This window comes from Ctenopharyngodon idella, chromosome 5 (assembly GCF_019924925.1).
Source record: "Ctenopharyngodon idella isolate HZGC_01 chromosome 5, HZGC01, whole genome shotgun sequence".
Taxonomy (NCBI): Eukaryota; Metazoa; Chordata; class Actinopteri; order Cypriniformes; family Xenocyprididae; genus Ctenopharyngodon; species Ctenopharyngodon idella.
Genome location: NC_067224.1, coordinates 7,775,718 through 7,800,230, shown reverse-complemented (window position 1 = coordinate 7,800,230; position 24,513 = coordinate 7,775,718). Strand labels below are relative to the sequence as shown.

The window sequence follows — 24,513 nt, the reverse complement described above, 5'->3', positions numbered from 1 at the left end:
TTAGAGAAGAGGAAGAGTTAGTAGTAGAGTGTTGTTACCATGTTGTCATTTTACGCCGGACTGCTTCACAAACTGGGGTCAGTTCAATGCTGGATTTGCACAAAAGATTAACATGACGGCACATGCTAGTCGATGAGTTGAATCAACTCCACAGCAACTACATAAATGTATCCACTAACCATTCAGAAATGACCAGTTGCATTCTAAAAGTTGTAACTTCTTCCTGAGTTTCTCCATCAGTGTCCGACTCCAGTTTGAACAATATGGCTGAACACTGTTACTGACAATCGTCATTTTGGCTGCTTGAGATTCTCCAGCTTCGTTGTTGTTGAGCAACCGAAGCGCGAGCTGTTAAAGCTCCGCCCTCTTCTGGAAAGGGGGCCGGAAGCAGCAGCTCATTTGCATTTAAAGGGACACACACAAAATGGCGTGTTTTTGCAAATTTGGCAAGCTATAATAAATGATCTGTGGGGTATTTTGAGCTGAAACTTCACAGACACATTCTGGGGACACCAGAGACTTATATTACATCTTGTAAAAGGAGCATTATAGGTCTTCTTTAATAAATTAACAACATCCTTAGACAAACCGCAATTCCATCATATGCAGCTTAAGCATAAAGTTTTAAAAAATTGCAAAGCTGTTATATATATATTTTCAGGCACATGTTTTCGTTAAATAATAAAAAATAAAAAAAATACTGATAGCCTGAATTAGGCATGGAACTGAAGTTGCAATAGTCTTTTCTTCCCTATTGTGATATCCGAGAGAAACTGCTCCTCAAACAAGAAAAAATGTAAGGTGGGACTTGATTTTGTCAATCGAGAATTGATTGGATGGTTGTGGTTTGCTATTACTGTGATGTCATGTGAGTGACAGGTTGTCCCGCCCTCTTGCCAATAAACACGTCATCAGAGAAGAGAAGAGGATGTGCACGGTGTTACGTGTGAGTGTTTTTATTTGGACTTGAGTGATGTTTTTACTCTCAAGCTGTAACTGCTCACAGGTAGATGCTGTTGTATTTAATCCTCCTGAAACTTGGATGTGTGGCTCCCTGCTCTCCTGGCTTCTTTGACTTAGTTGACATTTGTTACCCAGTACACTGTATAGTGATTGTAATAGGAAACAAGTAATAGGTGTTTATTTTGGCTCCCATTTCTCCTAATCATTGTTGTAGTTAGAGAATGGTAGGGAGGTGGGAGCCTTTTTCTTTATGTTATGATTTCTCTTGTTTTGGGTAGTTAGGGAGGGCAGCTTTTGTAATTTTATTATTAGTATTTAACATCAGTTAGATTTGTTTTGTTATTTATTTTGGCATTGCCTCCTCCCAAAGTTTTTGTTGTCTTATTTCATTTTTTTTATTAATATTTCTAGTGTTGGGGGTAACACATCACAAGTAATACAAGTTATGTAATCAGATTACTTTTTCCAAGTAACTAGTAAAGTAACGCATTACTTTTAAATTTACAGGAAAATATGAGTTACTTTTTCAAATAAGTAATGCAAGTTACTTTGTTTTCCCATTTATTGACTGACACCTCCCCTGTTCCCATGTTGAGAGGAATGGTGAGTAAGTGCAGAGGTGTTGTATGCGCTGTGTAAACATGATGGTTATTGTAGTTCTAATCTAGACTAAATGTGAACATGTATTTACTCATCTCAATTGCACAAAAACAGTCAGTATTCCTCAAAATGAATAAAACCAGTCAAATGCAAACTCAGAATATTGTGCAAACCTGCACTATAATTAAATGTAAAAAAAAAAAAAAAAAAACACAAATATACTTTATGTATTTAATCTCACTTTATTAACCAATGCCTTTGCTGCTGACCTTCAATGATCCAACTCAACCATAATAAGCAAAAATGACTATAGATAAACATCACATTTGTGTTTCATTTTTTGTTTTTATTGTTAAAGAGTGCTAAATTTTTGTCTGAGCTGCGCCCTCTACTGTACAGGCGTGAATTTGACAAAAAACAAGCAAGCCCAGCCCAGATAAGAAAAAGTAACGCAAAAGTAATCTAACACATTACTTTCCATAAAAAGAAACTATGTAACACAATTAGTTAGTAACTTTCCCCAACACTGTTTATTTCCTGCGCTATGAAAGTGATTACGAGTTTTGAAGTCTTGGGAGTGAGAGTGGGGACTCCAGGGATCTTTTTGATCGTATCCCTGTTATTTGTTACAGGTATTTTTTTTTTTTTTTTTGATTATAATAATTCATAACAACAGATAAATCATTTATAATAAATACTGAAATATTCCATTAAAAAAAAAATAAGAATGGTCAATTTTGAATTCATGGTGACTTTAAATGACAGAATGACAAATGATAAAGTATAACTTTAGACTTATAAGCATAACTACTTAATGGCAATAGAGAGATTTTATGTTCTTAAGAATCAATATTGATTTCACAAGAAGACATGTACCCTGCAATAGTAATAAATAAAAATATTTTGGTCTGTTTGTTCCACAAAGCTCTCGCATGACTTAGCTTGAAGCTTGAAGATTTCTCATTTTGTGATCCACATGAGAATTAAAGTCTTAAGGGTTTGAAAAAATATGAGCGTTATGAATATTAGTTAGGCCTCATTGTCCCTCAATAGTCTTAATAATAATATAAGGATTTACCGTGTCAGTTAGAACATGCATTCCAGATTGAAGGCCTCCCTAAGGTGTATCGAAGGGAAGGGCTGTTATTTTATACACACCTGGTCAAACCTGTTCTCTTTGCTCACTGATTGGCTCAATAATACCGTTCAGTCCTGCTTGGCTGGTTTCAGCCATACTGTTATTTCCTAACCCACAGTTTTATCCAGAGCATTGTGAGTCGTGCACACACCTGTAACTCTATAGGACAATATGTTGGCTGTGCTCTTCATCCTGGGGGCATTGTGTCCCCTAAACTTTGCAGGTAAAAATAATAACCTTTTTTATGTCTTCACATTACCACTACAAACTACTGTTGCTTAATATTTGTTGCCAGTAAGTAATTAAATACATTTAGTAAGTGTTCATTCAACAGTTTTAATTATTATTTGCTTTTTAGTAATCCCGATTAGTTTGCTGAGTCCTGAAACAGATGGGGTGTTGGCGAGCAAATTCCCAAACTCTTTTCTACTGACACTGCCTGACTGCTCTACTTATGGAACGAAGACCGTTGAGCTGCTGTACACAGAACTGGGCACCAATATAAACAGTATGCATTGTTTTCATCCTGAATATAGTTCACATGACATTGTCTAAAGAGTAAGCATTATGACTTGTGTGTCTTGCAGAAACAGAAAATTTCACGGTTCCATCCTGTCCAGTCAGTCAGCCAGGGTTCCTTCTGAAAGACCTAAAAAATGGAACAACTTACAAGTATGTGTGTGTGTGTGTGTGTGCATTTCAGGTAAACACTATACAGTATGGGGACAAAATTATCCTCACAAATATGGTAAACTCTGAAATTCTTGTCCTTGTGGACATTTTTGGTCCCCCATGTGGAAACAAGCTTATAAATCATACAGAATTATCTTTTTTGAAAATTTAAATTAGCAGAGTTTTCTGTGATGGGTAGGTTTAGGCGTAGGGTTGGCATAGGGGGACAGAATATACAGTTTGTACAGTATAAAAACCATTACGTCTATGCGTCCCCATAAAACGTGTGTGTGCGTGTGTATGTTTGTGTGACCATCACTCAGCAAATTGAATCTCATTATTAATGTCTTTGTCTTTCAGCATGACGTACAAAATTGAAAATGATACAAGCACAGTCTTGACTGATACGACTACCAACGGTAATAGATTTACATTTAAAAAATGTTACAGTAATTTTTAATGAGCTACTTGTGATATGATACACATGTCAATTTGATCTTTTATCATGTCAAAAAAAAATATATATATATAAAAAAATAAAGAATGAATGAATCCCCAGCTTGAAAAAGATGTAACATTAAGTATTAGGTTATTGTGAGATGACTATCTAACAAGGTCTGTTTGTTTTTCTTGTCTTTTTTCCCCCAGCCATTGATTATCAGCAAATAAACAGTGGTCTTCCAGCGCGCAGTGGAGCCATGGTGGTCATCACCGTCATTCTGTCTTTGGCTATGGCGATTCTACTGGTTGGCCTCTTTATTATCGTGTTCTTTTCAGGCTGAGCTCAACATGATGCACTTCAACACTACATGAAATCTATTTCATTTAAAAAAGAATTAAAATGCATTTCAGATACATTTAGAAAATTTCAGAGAGATTTATCTTTCAGTCTATATTTGGTAACAGTTTACCTGTGTGGGATGTAACAGGGAATTACACAAATGTAAATATATATATTTATCAATAATTTCAAACTGAATGGTGTAGTGCATTTCAAATAAATCTTGTTCCTTAAATACATGGTTTTATGTTTGTTGCTGTTTTTTTTTTGGGGGGGGGGGGGGGGGGGGGGGGGGGGGGTTATTTGTTTGTTTTTAGACATAAATGAGTTTCTTTAACATAACTGACAAGCAGATTTTTAACTGAAAGATTGAACTGTTCTCAATGGAGGTGTATTTTTCAAAAATGTCAGGCTGGGGCGTGTCACGTTTTATATGTTTTTAGTTATACAGCTCGTTAATCAATATGTCGTACAAAGGCTGTATATTGTGGAAGATTTTTTATCATCCTAGATATAGTATTTGGTGTTTCAAATAATGGTATTCTATAAATATAGCGGGACATATTGTCACAAAACGTGTAAATCTGTAGGCGTATGAACTCTGTCGTAGTCTATAATCAACACTTATGCGCATAGGCTAGACAAACTGATTTTAGAATGACAATTAGCCCCATGATCAATGAAAACTTGTTGAACACGCTTGATTCCTAATAATGAAGCTTAATGATTCCCACCTGATATAATGAACGATATCGCCACAGTTTAAGTCTTAATCGATACAACGCCATTTCTTCGAATAAAAAAAGATACCCGGTTGTATTTACACACGTTTCGTTGGCTATTCTAACATAGCCGACAAAATGTATTTACAGCTTCAATCCAAAAGCAGATTTCTCGACCTTCATTTAACCAGCGGCTTACATGACTGGGACATGAACGAAGAAATAAAGTTAACGACGACGACTGACCAGTTTTACCACGGTAAAATAATTTCAGTGAGAAATTCATTCGAGTATGCGAAACAGGGCCGTTTATTCAGTATCACTATAGTGTCATGGTTTGGCAGATGACAAGCGGACTGACCAGTATCTGGCGCAGTGGCACTACGCAAGAATCTCCAGAAGATCATTACCGGCCGAAGCACACAGGAGTTTCCTGCTCCCGCTCAGCGCCAGAGGTGTGTTCCTCACACTGCTTTCATGACATCGCCAATGATTACTAAACATAAAACAAACTAGATCTCCCAGTGAGAGGGTTTTCCATTGAGGTTTCAAAGCTTTTTAAATTGCAAAGCCCCCCCAATTATGATCGAGTGGGTTTATTTTATTTTATTTTATTTTTTAATTTATTTTCAAGTTAACTTATTTATTTCAAACTTATATTCAAACATGTTTTATGTTTCCAAATACAAAATTTATTCAAATATTAATTTCAATAAAATAAAATAAATTAAATAATTTTATTGATTTATTTAAATGGGAAAATACTTCCTTTGTTCAACAGTTGGCAGTTTCTTTTTCTGCCCAATAGCAAGATATTATGCCATTTAAACAAGCATTATTGCTAAATAGTATAGCATATCCAGTAAGACTCTCCAGGCCTATAGGGTTTAGATTAAGTCAGGATTAGATCCTCAATTAGTGCATTTAAGCAACTTTTATAAATGTGCCTTCGAGAAGAAGGGGAAAAAAAAAAAAAAACATCACTGGAGTGCATCTTGAGACAAAACAATGGCACTGGCATTTTTTTTTTTTTTTTTTTAAGATATGTCAGTGCAAGCTACTTTCAGTTAAAACCGCTCAAACATCCATTTTAGTCTAGGACTAGCTTCTGCCTTTGTCTGTGAAACCAGGGGTACAAATTCCAGATTAGCCTATATCCTCTAGAATAGTGTTTGATTCTCTGGAAATCCTTATGTGAGGGTTCTTTCTGATTGGTTCCAAATGATGAAATACATTCAGATAGGAATCTTATGTACATTCCTTTAAGATCTCTCTCTCTTCCCCCCCCCCCCCCCCCCCCCCCTGTTTTTTTTGTTTTTTTTTAAATATAAGTTTCTTCAAGTCTTTTCACTATACACTTCAAACAATTGTTTCTGTCTTTAAAGAGCCTGAAATACAACCTAATCTGTGGTTGATGGTGAATCCCAGTTTAGCCTGCCCCATAAAATACCCTAGTAATCACCCCAAAGCTCCAACACCCCCAAAACCAACAGTGCTGTCAACAATGCCAAGAACCACCACACCTGTTCTGGAACAAAGTGTGCGTCCAGTGATCCTGCCTGATGAAACCTGCCTGAATGAGTCAATGCACGACACCTCCCTCTCCAGCGAGTATCAGGTATGAGTAAAATAGCACTACATACTTTGTTTGCCACGTTGATATAATGTCATGCCTGAGAGATTTATGTCTTGGAGAGCATGTAAAAATCAAACTGGGTGAAAAATGATTTGATATCTAACCATTTCCACATTGTCCCAGTTCTCCGATGAAGATGACGCCTCCTCTGTAGACGTGCCTGTTTGTCGTAAGGTGAAGGGTGCTCGGAAGGGGAGGACGCCCAAAGCGTCCACTCGCAAACTGGGCCTGACGCAGAACAGAAGGCTTCAGAGAGCACTGCAGGACAGCATCAACCTGAAGAACGGCGGATGGCCTCGGCCCCCTGTTAACTACTGCATCCTCATCGCCATGGCCCTCAGCAGCAGCCGTAACGGCAGTCTTAACGTACAGCAGATCTATAACTTCACCAGGTCTCTTTTATATAGGGTTAAGGATTTGAACCAAGCATATATAAATTAACTTTATTTAGAACAAATGAACAAAAGATAACGTGTGTATAATATAAAATAGCTTTTTATTAATAGCAAATGAAAGCATACATTTTATATGTAATTATTACGTGTATTTACTTTTTGCCTTGTTTCTCATCTGTCTTTCTAGAGAGCATTTCCCCTTTTTCCTTACAGCTCCAGATGGGTGGAAAAACACAATCCGACATAATTTGTGTTTCAGCAACAGTTTTAAAAAGACCCCACAGCAGGTATCAGGAGATGGCAAGAGGAAGTCGTGTCTGTGGCATCTCACTCTGGATGGCCGACAGAGACTGAGAGATGAAATTCATACACTTACAGGAGATTCCTTCAGAATGCTGAAGAGGAGCATGAACTATCCAGGTGAGGACTTGCATCCTCACCTGCAATAAGCAGCATTCTGTTTAACATGAATGAGTTTTAACTGATTTCACTCTTTATCACAGATATGATTCAAGCGTTGTTAGAGCTGTAATCTAACTTTGACCCCTGACAAGATCATCAAGCTGGATGGCAGGACCTGCCAAGATATATTTTTTCTTTATGAATTTGTGAAATATCACCTTTCTCTTTAATTTCATTATTTATGTAATCGTTTTCTTCTTTTTGTGTTTCCTTTTTCCTCAATGTACTTATTGTGCCTTATTAAATAAATGCATGTTATTGTAGTTTCTTTATTTCCTTAAAGCAGCTAGAAAATATTAAAAAAAAAAAAAAAAAAAACGCACACGTATGTGTATGTATATATAACGTGTGTCAAATGTTTTAAACATTAATAATGTTTCGTGAGCACAAAATCAGAACATTATGATTTCTGAAGGATCATGTGCCACTTTAGTCACAGGAATAAATAACATTTAACATTTTCAAAGTTATTTCAGAATATTACATTTTTTTTTTTTTTTTTTTTTTTTTTTTTTTTTTTTAAACTGTATTTCTGATCAGATAAATGCAGCATTTTGAGCTGTTTCTTTCTATGTATGCTGCTTGAATTGATCAATGATGCCTTTTTCTTTGAAGAGGTTTAATAAAGGTTTTGTTTATTTCTACATCCCAACCGCAAGAGGGCGATGCTGCATATTTGACGACAAAAAACGTCACTCTGTGTTTGGGAAAACATCAAGTGAACGTTAGCGCTTGCAGTGGCTAAAGAAACAAACCCAAAGCATCCAAATGGGAGCATTTTATTGCTCGATCTGCAGAAAAACAGATTTTACTGGAAAAGGACACATTCATGGGAAAAGCCACCAGAGTAAACTTAAAGTGGTTCTTGTCAAATTCATGGAGAAGGTAAGTTTGCTAACTAAACTAGCTGAAGATACTGTTAGAATGCCTCCAAATACGATTTGGGTGCCTAAGTCACAGATAATGCTTGAATTTTATTGTATTAAATAACAAAACATCCAAAAGAGTGAACCATTTTTGCAGTTCCTTTTAATCAAGTTTTTTTTTTTTTTTGTTGTTGTTTTTTAAGTGGCTGTTTGAAGTCAGTTCAGGTGTACTTCACCACATTAAAGGTATAGTTCACCCAAAAATGAAAATTCTGTCATTTACTCACCCTCAAGTTGTTCCAAACATCTATGAAGTTCTTTCTTCTGCTGAACACACACACACACACACACACAAGAGATTTTGAACTTGAAGAATATGGGTAACCAAACAGTTGGTGGGCCCCATTGACTTCTATAGTATTTTTTCCATAGGTTTGGAACATATTGAGGGTGAGTAAATGATGACAGAATTTTATTATTTGGGTTAACTATCCCTTTAACTATAAATGGGTTCAGATGATTGATTGTTGACAACCTCAAATGTCTTAATTAAATATATACTTCTTTTTCCCTTTTACAATGTATTGAAGCTTGTTTCCACCAAGGAATAAAAAAATAAAAAAGGTAATTGCGACTTTTTATCTCACAATTCTGAGAAAAAAATCAGAATTACTTATAAACATCTCACAATTATGACTTTTTTGCTCACAATTGCGAGTTATGTCAGAATTGTAAGATATAAACTTATTTTTTTTTTATCTTACAATTATATTTATGTACTTTATTATTTTATTATATTTATATTTATCGAAATTGCGAGTTTATATCTTTCTTGCAATTCTTAGAAACAAATTGGACTTCCCTCAGAATTGGACTTTATAACTTGCAATTGTGAGTTTATATCATGCAATTCTGTCAGAATTGTGAGATAAAAAGTCGCAATTACCTTTTTTTAATTTTTTGTTCAATGGCGGAAACAAGCTTCCATACAGTTTGGAGCCACTACCTGAAATAAATGAGATCAGCTCTGCACATATATAACATTCCCAGATGTTCTTACAGGTCAAAGAAGCACGGCGGACCATTAAAAATCCCCAGGTGGAGAAATACAGTCCCCATCATGACGTTAAGTTTTGGTGTTACTGCTGCTCGCTTGAGGTGCAGACACATGTGACTGACAGTAACATCAGTGTGATGTATGGAGGACTGCTGGAGCACATGAGCACGTAAGATCACACATGAAAACATTTGAGAAACACATGCAGAGCTTGCAGTCAATTCACAGAGCGTTTTTCATTTCAGCCCAGAGCACAGGAAAAACACACACAAGTTCTGGTGGGACAATAAAGCAGATCCAAAACTACGAGACAAGTTTATCATAACAGAAGAGGAAACTGAGAGGTAGCTTGCTTGCTTATTTGTGTTTTGGGAAATAGCTGTGTTCAATAATAGCATTTACTGATACTGTTACTGTAAAAGTGTTCAGATGTTCAACAGAGAAATATATGAAGAATGCCTTTTTTTCTAGATTCAAGGCTGAGGTTTCCAAGGCTCTTGAACAGTTTGAGGAAAAAGAGGATGTGTTTATTAAACAGGTAAGACATTTTACAAGTTCTTTCTGTGTTAATAGGTTGTCGGTTCGACCATATCTGATGGTTTCTTCTCTTCTTTCGTTCCTCAGCAAGCTGCAGTGATCCGATCTCAGGAGCAGCACAGACTGGAGGTCCTTCAGTCATTATCAGAGGTTTGTTTTCCTGGGATGCTCCAAGCGTATCCATATCTCAGTACTCGTCTGTTCTGTTTATTTGATGAAAATGTTAACTGAAAATGTTTTTTGTGAATTTTCCAAACCCAAGTGTTGATCATTTTTAAAAACAGCATGCATTTGTCAAAATAATTCCTTTGCTGGGAAAATAATGTTAAAGAGACATGGAGCATTACTGTTGACTTTTCCTGAATCAAACTTAGCCTGATCCAGAACTGCTACAACCTGCTGAACTGGACCAGTGCAGCAATAAACAAACAGCCAGGTAAAATAAATGTAAAAAATTATGACCAGTGTTCTCCTGAAACGTTAGGGATGCACCAATACTCATTTACCAAAATGCTCCAATACCTGTATATATCCATTCCAATACACTTGATTTCAAAAGTTTGGGGTAATTTTTTTTTTTTTTTTTTAAATACTTATATTCAGCAAGGATGCATTAAATTGATCAAAAGTGACAGTAAAGGCATTTATAATGTTACAAAAGATTTCTATTTTGAATAAATGCTTAAAAATATTAAGCGGCACAACTGTTTTTATCAATAATAATATGAAATGTTTACTGAGCAGCAAATCAGCATATTAGAATGATTTCTGAAGGATCATGTGACACTGAAACTAGAGTATGCTGAAAATTCAGCTTTGACATCGCATGAATAATCTATATTAATTTACAAATATATTATAATAGAAAAGTTATTTTAAATTGTAATATTTCACAATATTACTGATTTTACTATGTGTTTGATTAAAAAAAAAGTCTTAGTGAGCATAAGAGACTTTCAAAAACATTTTAAAAAATCATATGACCCCAAACTTTTGATAGGTATTGTGTTAGGTGTGATTGTATGTATCCAATACCGTGCAATTTATGCAAAGATGGAGTGAGAACGGATAAATAACTCAAGGGAAGGGAAGTATAACGGATTACATTGGTTGTATGTAAGATTATATTCAGCTTTATTGTCAATGTGCAGAGTACAGTACAAAGCAAATGGTTTAAATGTACTTGTGATGCTTTAGTTTTTAGGGGTAGTTTTCTGTATTTGCTATGTTATAAATTATGAAAATACTATGCTGTCATTAAATTGCAGTGTTACTAGAAATACTGGTGCAAATTGATCGGTGCATCCCTAATCTTTATACATATATACAATACTAGTCAAAAGTTTGGACATGTGAAATGATAGGATATTATACCTATAAATGAACTTCATTAGTTTTTCTTCTCGTTTTTTTAATGGATTTAATTTTAATTAACATTTTTAAACACTACATAATTTCCCTTATTTCAATTTATTAAATATTTTTGCCGACTGTACCATTTTAATAAAATGTGGAAAATTAATAATAATAATAAATGAGTAGGTGTGTCCAAACTTTTGACTGGTACTAGCACCCGTCAAAAGTTTGTGTAGTATGCATTGATGAACAGAAATTGTATGCAACTGAATGCTGGTTTAGTATCATTTGATGATCAGAATCAGAGTCTGTCATATCTAAAGCATGAGTTTCAATGTTTGATAAGAAGGTCCCATAGTCGCTCTTATGAAATGGAAGCACAGCCCGGGCCGAGCCACAAGGATCTCGCCTCACACAGTCAGTGGAGTGAGCCAGGACTCGGCCTAACTTTCATTGGTTACCAGGTATTCTTTCTACACTATATACATGCAACTATGATTGATTGGATCAATAAACAAGGAAGGCGTCATTTTGGTTTGCTGTCTATATTTGCAGGATGCAGCCAGCAGTGGAAATGTTCATACTGGTGAGTAAAACTGATTTAGTTTGGGGTTTGGCATGTGGATTTATCTGTTTAGCTTTACTACTTGTTACAGCATGAAATAAACATGAATGAACATCAGAAGGTATGTTGAAAGATACAGTACATCTTACTGAAATCCGTATCATGTCTCATGTTATCACTCAACTGCGGAAAGACGTCAATAAAACAGCTTGTAAATGTCACGTAACATCACATTTACCTCAGAAAAGCCATTCAATGTCCATAAACTCGTTAGTCAGCTAGTAAAATTAACTTTAGAGAGGAGCATTTTTGCTAAATTTATGCACTGTATTATTCATTATATTCTTACTTAACTCAATGTATGAATAAATCCATGATGAAAACAAGTGTTTACAACAGCCACTGTTTAAATGTTTATATTTCAAAAAACAAATTGGAGTAGAAACACAATTGTCATTAAAAAGTAAAATAACGTCCCCTCCTTCTTGCAGCGCCATCTCTTCTCTGATGACGTGTTTACTGGCATGAGGGCGGAACAGCCATAGCAATAGCAAACCATAACCATCCAATCAATTCCCTATAAACAAAATCAAGTCTCGCCCTACATTTTTTCTTGTTCGAGAAGATGTTTCACTCTGATATAAGTCACAATAGGGAAGAAAAGACTATTGCAACATCTGTTTCATGCTGACTTTAAATGATTGTATACAAACCTGTAATTTTATCCTTCAGTATTATATTAAAGGGTTAGATCACCCAGAAATGAAAATTGTCATTAAGTACTCACCCTCACGTCATTCCACACCCGTAAGACTTTCGTTCATCTTCGGAACACAAATTAAGATATTTTTGATGAAATCTGATGGCTCAGTGAGGCCTGCATCGCCAGCAAGGCAATTAACACTTTAAATGCCCAGAAAGCTATTAAAGACATATTTAAAACAGTTCATGTGACTACAGTGGTTCAACCTTAATGTTATGAAGCGACAAGAATACTTTTTGTGTGCCAAAAAACAAAATAACGACTTTATTCAACAATATCTAGCGATTTCAAAACACTGCTTCATGAAGCTTTATGAATCTTTTGTTTGGAATCAGTGGTTCGCAGCGTGTATCAAACTGCCAAAGTCACACCCCCCCAGTGGTGAACCATTGAAATTTCGAAACATTTATGACGTAACGAAGCCTCGTTTACTGAAATCATGTGACTTTGGCAGTTTGATATGGGCTCCGAAACCACTCATTCAAAACAAAAGATTCAAAGCTTCATGAAGCGGTGTTTTGAAATCATATTTCATCACAAAGAAGTATTTTCGTCGCTTCATAACATTAAGGTTGAACCACTGTAGTCACATAAACTGTTTTAAATATGTCTTTAGTAGCTTTCTGGCATTGAAAGTGTTAATTGTCTTGCTGGCAATGCAGGCCTCGCTGAGCCATCGGATTTTATCAAAAATATCTTAATTTGTGTTCCGAAGATGAACGAAGGTCTTACGGGTGTCGAACTACACGAGGGTGAGTAATTAATGACAGAATTTTCATTTTTGGTGAACTAACCCTTTAACTTACCAATAGACATTGTTCCCTGTATAGTTTGCAGCATTAGTTCAGAACAATTCGAGAAAAATGTTCGTACTGTACCTGATATATATATATATCAAAATGAATCTTTCAAGTCAAGATAGGAATTGAATGGAATTGCAATTTTCAATACCCAGCCATAATACTGACCATGCTGTGTTGAATTGCAGGTGCTGTACCGCCATGGTTATTGGAGGAACCTGATGAAGACTCAGGCAGCGGACAGCAGGAAATGGGCCCCTCACTTCAGGAGTTTCTCAAACACAGTATGTACTTCACTTTCATGGTGACACTCTTTGTTTTCCTTGCCAGTGTTTTTTTTTTTTTTTTTAAAGTTGCCAGCCAGCATTTTTGAACATTTTCACAAAATGTTCATTGCCCCCAGAATATTTTGTTGTATTAATATCTGAACATGCAATATATCAGAAGAAAGGACAGAGTCTCTGCCTTTAAACAACAACAGTCTCTGCCTTAAAACTGCTTCATTGCTTTTTTTTTTTTTTTGCTCGTTTCTGCTCCTTTTTTATCCGTGTTTTGATCTGGAGATTCTGTACTCTTTTAGAAGTTGCGCCCCCTACCGTATAACACTGAAAACACAAAGCATGAAAATTGTCAACACCGGGGACAGAGTTAGACAACATCTCTGTGCAGAACACTTCTTTCTTTCACCAATGTAATACTTTAAACTCCTGGTTTCACAGACAAGGCTTAAGCTAGTCCCAGACTAAAATGCATGTTTGAGCTGTTTTAACTGAAAACAACTTGCACTGATATATCTTAAAATATGTCAGTGCCATTGTTGTCTCAAGATGCACACCAGTAATGTTTTTTTTTTTCTAGGTTATGTTTATAAATATACTTAAATGCCCTAATTGAACTAAGGCTTAATCTAAGCCCTGTCTGTGAAACCGAAAAATGAAATTTGTCTTAATTTACTCACCTTCATGTTGTTCCAAACATAAACATTTCTTTTCTCTGCAGAACATAGATGTTTTAAAGAATGCTTTTTTTGTTTTGTTTTTTTTTTTACACAAAAGTGCTATTAACTTTATATTTTAATTAAACATTTTATAATAATAATCTATTAAAACAATCTTCCACAGTCTTCCTTCTATGGTTATCCTTATTTAATTGCGATATATTTTTCATTTGATTTTATTTATTTATTTTTTTAATATACATTTAACCATCTAAAAAATTAACCAGGTTTATTGCAAGTTGTATTCTGTATATACTGTAACTGTTACGAATAAGGAATCTTGAATATTGATTCACAGAGGAGCAAGAGAAGCTCAAGAAGCTTCCGCCTAACCGTGTGGGTGCAAACTTTGACCACAGCTCACACACTGACGCCAACTGGCTGCCATCTTTTGGACGCGTGTGGAACAGTGGCAGGCGCTGGCAGTCTAGGTGAGCGCTAACTTCTGCACAAATAGCAGGCTCATTAAATTCTTCTCATTGTGCTTACTGACACTTTCCCCCCCCCCTCAGGCATCAGTTCAGAGAAGAGGAGGCAAAAACTAGGGGGAAGAGGAAGTGGCAAGATGATGGTAAAGCAACAAAGAAGCAAAAAGGCCTCAGTAATGGAGAGTTATGAAATGGATATACCAATTACACTGTATGTGAAAAATGGCATATATATTGCTTTTCTCATATTGAGAATAACTATGTAAAGGCTTCAATTTGACATCAATTATGGCTATTATGTTTGTTTCAGCTTGTGAATATGTGAAACAGTCGTTATGAAGAATTTGTACGAGAAATGAACAGCACCGTTTGTGTTTCCAGTTTATTGAATACATTTTTTTTTTTTGCTACAGATGTTGTGTAATTTCCTTTTTTGGTCATAAATCCAAAACAAAATATCCTTCCCACTCTCCTCAAAAGGTAAATGTGATAAAATGAAGACACAATGTGCAATAGCTTCTTTCCATTTGGAACAATACATCAGTTCAGTCAAATTTAATAGAATCTCATCTATTAGAGCTATTTCATGTTCTCAACGGAAAGCCAAGACCATATTAATGTTCAATAATATAATAAAATACCTCAAACGTCTAGACAGAATAATAAAAATACAGATTACATTAATATTAAAGGATACCTTGCAGTCTTTTATTTTTCTTCTTTTTTTAGTAGTTTCTGTTAAAATAATACATGACTGAACGCTTTAGAATGCAAAAGAAGAAGAAAAAACAAGTCTCTGTAAGAGATGCAGTGTTGGTCATAATTGTACAATACATTACATTTAAAATGGACCGTTAAGGGTCTTCATCAAGTTCCTGTGTTGAAGCTTCTTTCTATTTAACTTCATTCTCAAAACCAAGAAAATCTGAAAGAGGGATCGGGCCGAGCTGCCGGATATACGTCGCGTCAGCCCAACCCGACAACATTACGAAAGGTCCGGTTTTCCCATGGCTGCGAGCCAGAGAAAACGCTTTCAGTAGCTTCATTAAATAGCATGTGGTTTATTAAGAGAGGAGGAATGAGAGACACCACCACAATCGTCAGCCCATCCTCAGACTCGTTTCCATACTAGTATCATTTGCCTTCGTCAGTCAGCAAACATTGGCAGTTCCTCTTTGAGACGTCTCATTTTAGGCTAGTATTCTCCGCACATCTAACAGCGTTACAGGACTTCAGTCAGAAGTTTTCAACGCCACTCACTGCTGATGATTTCTATATCGTAACATCACATATACCACATGCCAGATTGAATCAGAAGTCAGGTGTTCGGTTTATGTCAATATCTATCTGAACTAACCATTCATCGTTATTAAACATGCTAGTGAGGTCAAAGATCTGTGGAGCTACCCATGTAAAAGATCACGTGACCACTCAAGCTGTACTTTGATTGGATGAATCAATATTAGCCAATGAAACTTCATGAAAAAATATCATGCAACCTGGGGGAGTTTTGTAGACCCACGCTTACATTTACCCTCAAATCTTTTCTTTCCCATCCAATGTGGTTCATCAGGACAGCATGGTTTTGACAACGATGGAGGTTTGCTGAGTTGTCTTCTGTCTTCAAAACTTGTGGTCGAGTGAGAGGCGATGAAACTTCCTTGCATAGCAATTGTTCTCAAAGTACCATGATGTGCGCTTGTCTCTGCTGGTGTGCAGAGATTTGGAGCGAGTGATTGGGGTTGTCCTGTTGTGTGAGTGTGAACAGAATCTCCAGATCTCCTGTTCATTCTGTCTCGAGCATGAGCGTTGTTTTAGAAGAAGCAGAGCTGGAGCAGCCCAGTGTCTCTGTGTCTCCTCCTGTCTCAATAAACAGAAAGAGCTCCACTTCACTAACTTTTATCTGAAAGAAGGATAAAAAAAAAGAAAAAAAAAAAAGATACAAATAAGAGAACTATGAAATGAAAGCTCTTTTATGATATCTATAGGGGCTTTCGCATCGGGTAGTTCTAGGGCCGTTTTCTTGGTTGCATTCGCACCGCCAGTGGGAACTATGAAGTGATGTAAGCTGGGTTTGTTATGACTTTTATTTTGAAAGGGCACTGGACCTTTATTGTGACAGTGCTGAGAACGCCAAAGCCTGAGCACACAGTGCTCACATTCTCCATCTTCATTAGTTTACGGTTTGTTTAACAGCCTGTCTTATAGGGGTGGGACAAAATATCAATATGGCAATATATCGTCGTCCTTCTCTGTGCGATACGAGAATCGATACGCTGCGCCAAATATCGATATTTTAATTAATAAAATAAGGTGCTATAAATTCTCTGCTCACAGCGTAGCTACTTCAAGGCGGCGCTCAACACATGAATGAGGGAAACGTGAACATAAGTTAAATAGCCTAAGAAAAAGAGGTTTTTAACAGGATGGCATACAGCAGTGTGAGTAAAATAGATGCGCCATCCACATTTAAGTTCGAAGTCTTGACGCACTTTTATACTATTGATGTGACAAATGTAGACATCTTTGACGTTCTTCACAGAGTGCTTAGATATACACAGGAGCGTTTGAAAGCATATATTAGGGTTCCTCTGATAGACGCCTGCTTTCGAACGGTCCCGTGTATATGTGTGTAAGGAATGTCAAAGGGTCTGTTTGCACCTGGTCACTTCATGCATTTTCTCTGATCGGATAGCTGAAAAGAGCAGGTCTAAATGCCCTTCGAAACACATTTGAGACGGATTTAAATCTGATCGCTCAAACCACTTCAGGAGGTGGTCTGGAACGCATTCCAGTCAAAACTGTCTATGCATCAGTCTAAATGCATCTGGTTGTTGAAACCACATGTAAATTTTACTTATCCCAAAAATACTAAAACTGAAACGTGTGAGAGTCAGATATGACAGCGCTACTGCATCACGCATCGCCACAGATGAACAGCTGAGTATCTCTTCTTTCACTGGCATTTTGTTTTCATAGTTAGACAGATATCGTGATGTATCATTATAGGATTGTCTAGCAATATATCGATTATCGCAGAATCTTGATATTATCGTTATCGTGAGCCATGTATCGTGATCCTATCGTGAGGTACCCTGCGATTCCCACCCCTACTGTCTAATATGTTAGTAGATTGAACTGTTATACAAAGAAAGAAGACAGTAAATGAAAAAGTATTAGCGTTTGCCGTGTGGTTTATGTCCAATGTCACTAGCTGAGCAGAAATACATAATCATGTTTCGCTTGGTCCTCTCAAAGTTATGTTGGATTTTCTCCTTAACTCGACAGGACCATCTATCATTGTTTTCTATGTTCACAGAGTTAGTTTGTGGAGTAAATATATAGGCTATAAACGGTGCGTGTACACAGGTTTTTTTAAAAACGGTGGGTACCAGTGTTTTGTGTGCGTTCGGCCAATTAACATACACTTACGTCACTGATAGTTCCTATAGTGCTGGGTTACACCCTACTTTGAAGTAGGAGCTAATTTAGTTCCCCCCAAAGGAGCTCCTAGAACTAAAATCATTTCCTATTTCCTGTGGTGTAAATACAGCAAAATCCGGGTGCCTCTGCCAATAGTTTTAGGAACTATGAAAAAGTTCCTCCGGTGCGAAAGCCTCTTATAATGGCAGCACAACACCGAACCACCAGCAGGTAGAACAAAAATGCACTACCTTTGTTTTCCTCTGTGTCAGTAGCTGTTTCCTCTGATAGCCTTTGGCGTAGCTGGTTATACTTGATTTCTGTATCCTGAAAAAAAGATTTGAGTATTACTTCAAATTTGTGTAAACAGGTATGAAGAACTTAAGCCAAACAGGTATATTTTGGTTTATTTTTTAATTACTAAAAATCATTTGCTGACATGCAGTGGGCCCAAACAATATTTGGACACTTCAGTCAGACATTAAAATGTATGAATCTCCTTGCATTAAATCAGGGGTTTTCAAACTGTTTTAATTTCAAGGACCCCAATATATCGATCCCCTTGCAAAGACCCTCCTGTCCTAAAATATATAGACAGCTATATATTCTTAGGAATACAGACTAAGTTAATATTAAAAATGAAACTTTTGGTCTTTTTTCATTTGGTAGTCAAAAATAATAAAATATCTGGACATTTACAGAAATTACAGCATCTATTTCTCTATAGAATATTAGTTTTCTCTAGCAATTTTTTGGGATACTATTAAAACATTTTCAATACAAATTTATGTGTTTAGCACTGTTCAGTGAATATAATTCTAAACAGCCGTAGAACCAGTAAGTGCGCTAAGCTTGCAACATTGCAAGGAGAGATTTAAAGGGTTACTTAATCCAAAAATGAAATTTCTGTCATTAATTACTCACCCTCATGTCGTTCCAAACCCGTAAGACATTCATTAATCTCCGGAACACAAATTAAGATATTTTTGATGAAATCTGAGAGTTTCTTTTATCTCCCATAGAAAGCAACGAAATTACCACATTCAAGATCCAGAGAAGTAGTGAAGACATTGTTAAAATAGTCCACGTGACTACAGTGGTTCAACCTTAATGTTATGACACAATGAGAATACTTTTTGTGCTCAAAAACAAAACAAAAAAATAATGACTTTATTCAACAATTTTTCCTCTTCCCTGTCAGTCTCAGTATTGACCGGCTCCTGCGTCAGCATGCGTGGTGGTGCTCACGTGAACAGTGTCGGCCAATACTGAGCTGGCGTTCAGACGTAAACACGGAAGCTCTGCACTGCATTCCCTGCACCAACTGCGAAGGATGCTGACAGGGAAGAGGAAAAATTGTTGAATATAGTCGTTATTTATGTTTTGTTTTGAGCACAAAAAGCATACTCATCACTTCTTAACATTAAAGTTGAACCACTGTAGTCACAATTTTGTTGCTTTCTATGGGAGATAACAAACCTGTCGGATTTCATCAAAAATATCTTAATTTGTGTTCCGAAGATGAACAAAGGTCTTGCGGGTTTGGAACGACATGAAGGTGAGTAATTAATGACAGAAATTTCATTTTTGGGTGAACTAACCCTTTAAATTTTCAAGGAAGTACCATGTCTATTAATGGGTATAGCTATAGTAATGTCTTCAGCTAGTCAGCTTGAGATCCTTTCCATCTAAACTGGTTATATATATATTTTATGAACAGTAACCAGAGCCGAAGCACAACCATAACAATGTTCTTTCACAAAATGCATGCAGTTACATAGTGCACCTTTAAAAGACAGAATAATTGGCCCTGAAAAGTAAACTTACTTTTGAGAAAAGATCTAAGGGATGCCACTTGGTTTTGGCATGTTAAATTATAGGGTGTGATGAGACAGTGGGCTCACGAGACGAGACACGAGATTGGGTTCACGAGAACGAGACAAGATTTTTGCACAGTATTTTTAAGAAATCCTCAATGACAAAATTCATGACTGAAAAAATAGTCTGCAGAACATTTTGAAATGTTTTTACTAATCTTGTAATGAATGTCATTTCAGTTCTACTTTCTGAGTATGATTTATCATATGTATTGAAAGACAACAATATAAAAGCACTGTGAAACGTTTTGCCACAAACTAGACTGGCTTCTCTCCTGTTTGATTTCACATGAGCCTCTTCAGACCTTACTGTACATGAATTATGAGCTTCCAGAACTTCTGATTGAGCCTGTGTGACTGAACTAATTGAACTCCTTTCCACAAATTGAACAAGAGAAGACATTTATCAGACGCTCAGGCTCTGTTGCACAACGAATCCTTCACCATGGTCTTGTCAGTCATCTCGCTTTACTCTCATCACGTGATCAGTGAACTGTGATTCCTGCTGCACTGTGCGCGACTCTGCAGCTAGTGCTGGATGAGCAGAGCGGACGTTTACAATTGAAGTGACCATTATCCAACTGAATTAAATGTTTTTTATTTCTACATAAAAGCAAAACGACAGTGGAGGCGGTGCCGTGGTGGGCAGCATAATGTAATGTAGGCGTAGAGTCTGCATGGTGATATCGCGAGACAGCTTTACACCTCGACAATAAATCTCGTCACCTTTTAATATCACAAGATCTTGTGGCACGAAATCTCATCACACCCCTATTACATAATAAAAATTGAATAAGTGTCTATAAATACTTTTTGGTCATTGCATATGTATCTATCTGTGACTGGTTTTCTTGGTGGGCAACATGTCACCTTCAGGTGCTGCAGGTTGGCCTGTAGTAGACGTATGTGGGTCATGATCTGTCTGTTGAGGTTTGGTCCTCCGCTGCTCTGAGAGGAGGAAGAGAGGAGCTTCTTCAAGTCAATGCCTGAGTCTCCCCCGGCCACTGGCTCCCCGCTGCTGCCCTGCACGTCATCATCTGTGCTGCTCTCACCTGAGCCTCCATACACCTCCAGCACCATGTAACTGCCTGCAGAGACTGACAGAAAACAAGAGGAAGGGTTACAGGATACGGCCAACAGAAAATGTAAATGTAAATGCAAAAAAGTAGGTTCAGTACAGTATTTTCCAAAAATAAATCAAGCATGCAAAACATATGCACACATTTGGACTTGTGCCAAGTGAAGATGGCATTTGTGAATGGCAGTGAAGCGACTGACAGAGGTAGGTCACAGAACAATGCCAAAGTAGTACGCCCGGATTACATTCATACTACACACATCCGTACTATATAACACTTTTTTAAGGGTTGCAAAGTAATTACTTATTTTGAGAGTTTGTTTCACTGATCAATGTAGCAGTAGTCTTGGTCTTTATAGTGACACCTACTGGTGTGGATGAAACATCACATAAACTGAATCCACTATTTGTGACCAGCTAATAATTGTTAGTACTGTAACTAAACATGTTTAGTTTTAATTGTTGCAGAAAATATTTTTCCAAATTAAAGACTGTTAAACTTTATTACCACACAACCAATGTCCTACACAGCTGTGCTAGTTTCATATCTCATTTTACTCTGTAGTCTTTCTTTTAACAAAAATCAACATTTCACATCCATTTACTTATTAAAGGTGTCCCCAGAATTTGTCTTTGAAGTTTCAGCTCATAATACCCCACAGATCATTTATTAAAGCTTGTCAAATTTGCCCCTATTTGGGTGTGAGCAAAAACACGCCATTTTTGTGTGTGTCCCTTTAAATGCAAATGAGCTGCTGCTTCCGGGCGCTTTCCAAAAGAGGGCAGAGCTTTAACAGCTCACACTTTGGTTGCTCAACAATAAAAAAGCCGGAGAATCTTGCGCAACCTAAATGAGGATTGTCAGTAACCGTGTTCAGCCTTACATTGTTCAAACCAGAGTCGGACACTGATGGAGAGACTCAGGAAGAAGCTACAACATTTAGAATGAAACTGGACGTTTCTGAATGGTCAGTGGATAAATTTATGTAGTTGCTGTGGAGTTGATTCAACTCATCGACTAGCATGTGCTGTCATGTTAATCTTTTGTGCAAATCCAGTCTTGAACTGACCATCGTTTGTGAAGCAGTCAAGCGTAAAATGATAGCATGGTAACAACACTCTACTACAACAACTCTTCCTCTTCTCTAAAGCATGGCCTCAACCCCTTTGTTGCGTGTTCTCGGGGCCAGGGTTTATGTATATTTTAGGGTTTGTGATGTCACTAACACTTCCCGGCTCGTTGTAGTCCCTACCAGCCATTTGTGGTAACACTTTACAATAAGATTCATTAGTTGACATTAGTTAACATGAACTAATAATGAACTGCACTTCTACAGCATTTATTAATCTTAGTTAATGTTAATTTCAGCATTTACTAATACATTATTAAAATCTTGTTAACAGTTAATGCACTGTTAACTAACATGAACAAACAATGAACAACTGTATTTTCATTAACGTTAACGAAGATTAGTAAATACAGTAACAAATGTATTGCTCATGGTTAGCTTATGTTAGTTAATACATTAACTAATGTTTAACTAATGAACCTTATTGTAAAGTGTTACCCCATTTGTTGTAGTCCTTAAACAGTGAATTCTTTAAAAGAAAATATCTCCCTTTGCATTGAACTTTGAGCATCGTAACTTTGCAGATGTTGTTTTTTGCTCTAACAGCAACATTACACACTAACTAAAGTATATAAAGTGAAATCATAAAATCATAATCATAATAAACCACCCCTTTAATGTGTTATGTAGTCATGTAATAAGCAGGATAATGTGCATTCAGCTGGTCATTATCATATCATAAAACCAGACAAACGCACCACAATCCTCAGACGTCTCAAAGAAGCCTGTGTCTCCGGAGGGCAGTTCCTGCGTGTTCTCCCCTCTGTTCTCGCCCCTCTCTGAGCCGTTCTCAACAGTGGACCCAACCGCAGCGCCGTCCTCCGGCCCATGCTGAGAACCCGTCCTCTGCATGTGTTCCCGTTGCTCTCCTCTCTCGGGGTCTCTGTCTGTGTCCTCCTGACTGGACATGTGGTTGATCAGGAGCTGCCTCAGTGTCGCCACTAAAGAACACACAAATAAGATGAGAAATTGACAGATTTATAGGGCTGTAACTAACATTATTTTGAAAATTTATTCATCTTTTCGATTCATCTATATATTTTTCCAACGATTAATCTATTGATTATTTTCCGATTAGTCGAGTAAACCTTTAGTTAACTTGGCAAGCGATAGAAGCATTGCTTATACATGTAAAATAATGTGATCATCAAACATTAAAGAGCATATAAATCAAAACTGCCGTTACAGAATGAAATGTCGACCCAGGAAGAGGTAAAGGACTGTAAAGCTTTGGGGGTGTTGATGGACTGGATCTACTCCATCTGTTTTAATCATTGTTCTGAACTGAATCCTGATATAATCTTTGACAAAACCGCGATTTTAAATGCTTTGTAACCGAGTGCAGAGAATACGTTTGAGCCGCACCTAGACAACTAGTTGTCCAGTGCAGTTCCTTTCATTCAGCATAGGTGTGTCGAATCAATCTATTTTCATAATCGCTGTCAACGTAAAACAGCCCTACAGATTTAAGGCCTTTTCACACTGAGCACTTGGTGTCTGAGAACAGATTTATTCTTGCATTATTTATACAGAATATAATTTCATTTTCCACTAAATTATTCAATCTGAAGAGCTTGAAACAGCATACAGAGCTCTGTTTTCTTCTGTGTGTGTCTGTTATGAGTCAGATGAGCTTGTTCGCTCTAGAGCTGTCAATCATATTATGAGATCATAATTCCTGTCCTTCTGAATGCCGTCATTGTTTTCATTTCCTCCTTCTGAGTTCCGCACATAAATAACTGAGAGAAACGTTTCTACAGATGAAGCATGAAGCCAAATAAATATATGATTACGACAATATATGTTCTATATGTGTTTTTTTTATGCGGCTTGGGGTATTTTTATAACAATAAAGAATGAGAGATGCTTACATGAGAAATGCTAAGCAGGTATAGCATTCAGTTCATAAAACACTACAAATAATGCAAGTCTGCTCATTATTTAATCAAAATCCACTTTAGATCGCAGTCAGAAGTTATTACACGCACTCGATGATGGTTCCTGTGTAGTACCAAACTTTATTTATCTTAATTTACTGTTGTATGTTGTGCAGCGGTGACAAAGTTAAAGCCAAATGGGAAAACCTACGAGATGCATACATAAGGAAAAATGTATTCTCGGTCAGCGCCACCTATCGTGCAGGTGCTGAAGGCAATCAATCGTTTCAGTGTGGAAGCTCCGTTCGTTGGCGATTTGCTTAGCTTTATCGCGTCGCGCTCAGTGTGAAAGGGCCTTTATAGAGATACAGTTTATCTCAGAGGTTGTTT

General features: G+C 36.8%; 4 protein-coding genes across 5 annotated transcripts in view; 3 read left to right on the top strand and 1 right to left on the bottom strand.

The window, feature by feature from the left end:
* The first annotated feature begins 2,806 nt into the window (after window positions 1-2,806).
* zgc:194948 (uncharacterized protein LOC796981 homolog) lies at window positions 2,807-4,393 on the top strand. The gene is made up of 5 exons (XM_051894534.1): window positions 2,807-2,924; window positions 3,060-3,209; window positions 3,289-3,373; window positions 3,734-3,792; window positions 4,022-4,393. The coding sequence occupies exons 1-5, from the start codon at window positions 2,873-2,875 to the stop codon at window positions 4,153-4,155; spliced, it is 480 nt and encodes a 159-aa protein (XP_051750494.1). The 5' UTR covers window positions 2,807-2,872; the 3' UTR covers window positions 4,156-4,393.
* Window positions 4,394-4,917: 524 nt separating this feature from the next.
* foxr1 (forkhead box R1) lies at window positions 4,918-7,612 on the top strand. Its single transcript, XM_051895650.1, has 6 exons — window positions 4,918-5,135; window positions 5,221-5,331; window positions 6,262-6,494; window positions 6,636-6,904; window positions 7,095-7,327; window positions 7,411-7,612. Exons 1-6 carry the CDS (start codon window positions 5,015-5,017, stop codon window positions 7,437-7,439), a joined length of 996 nt encoding a protein of 331 aa, XP_051751610.1. The 5' UTR covers window positions 4,918-5,014; the 3' UTR covers window positions 7,440-7,612.
* A 433-nt stretch (window positions 7,613-8,045) lies between these two features.
* Window positions 8,046-15,150, top strand: cenatac (centrosomal AT-AC splicing factor). Of its 2 annotated transcripts, none has more exons than XM_051893389.1 (11): window positions 8,046-8,254; window positions 9,298-9,461; window positions 9,538-9,636; window positions 9,764-9,830; window positions 9,917-9,979; window positions 10,204-10,265; window positions 11,535-11,649; window positions 11,741-11,771; window positions 13,502-13,597; window positions 14,609-14,741; window positions 14,823-15,150. In XM_051893389.1, the coding sequence occupies exons 1-11, from the start codon at window positions 8,138-8,140 to the stop codon at window positions 14,926-14,928; spliced, it is 1,053 nt and encodes a 350-aa protein (XP_051749349.1). In that variant the 5' UTR covers window positions 8,046-8,137; the 3' UTR covers window positions 14,929-15,150. The 2 variants fall into 2 exon arrangements, with proteins under 2 accessions (XP_051749349.1, XP_051749348.1); XM_051893388.1 differs by having other exon boundaries at window positions 11,532-11,649.
* arhgef12b (Rho guanine nucleotide exchange factor (GEF) 12b) overlaps window positions 15,107-24,513 on the bottom strand; it is an 87,899-nt gene continuing 78,492 nt past the window's right edge. The window contains 4 exon segments of the mRNA XM_051893387.1: window positions 15,107-16,641; window positions 18,413-18,488; window positions 20,909-21,135; window positions 22,945-23,187. Coding sequence (XP_051749347.1) covers window positions 16,631-16,641; window positions 18,413-18,488; window positions 20,909-21,135; window positions 22,945-23,187 — 557 coding nt within the window. The 3' untranslated portion in view covers window positions 15,107-16,630.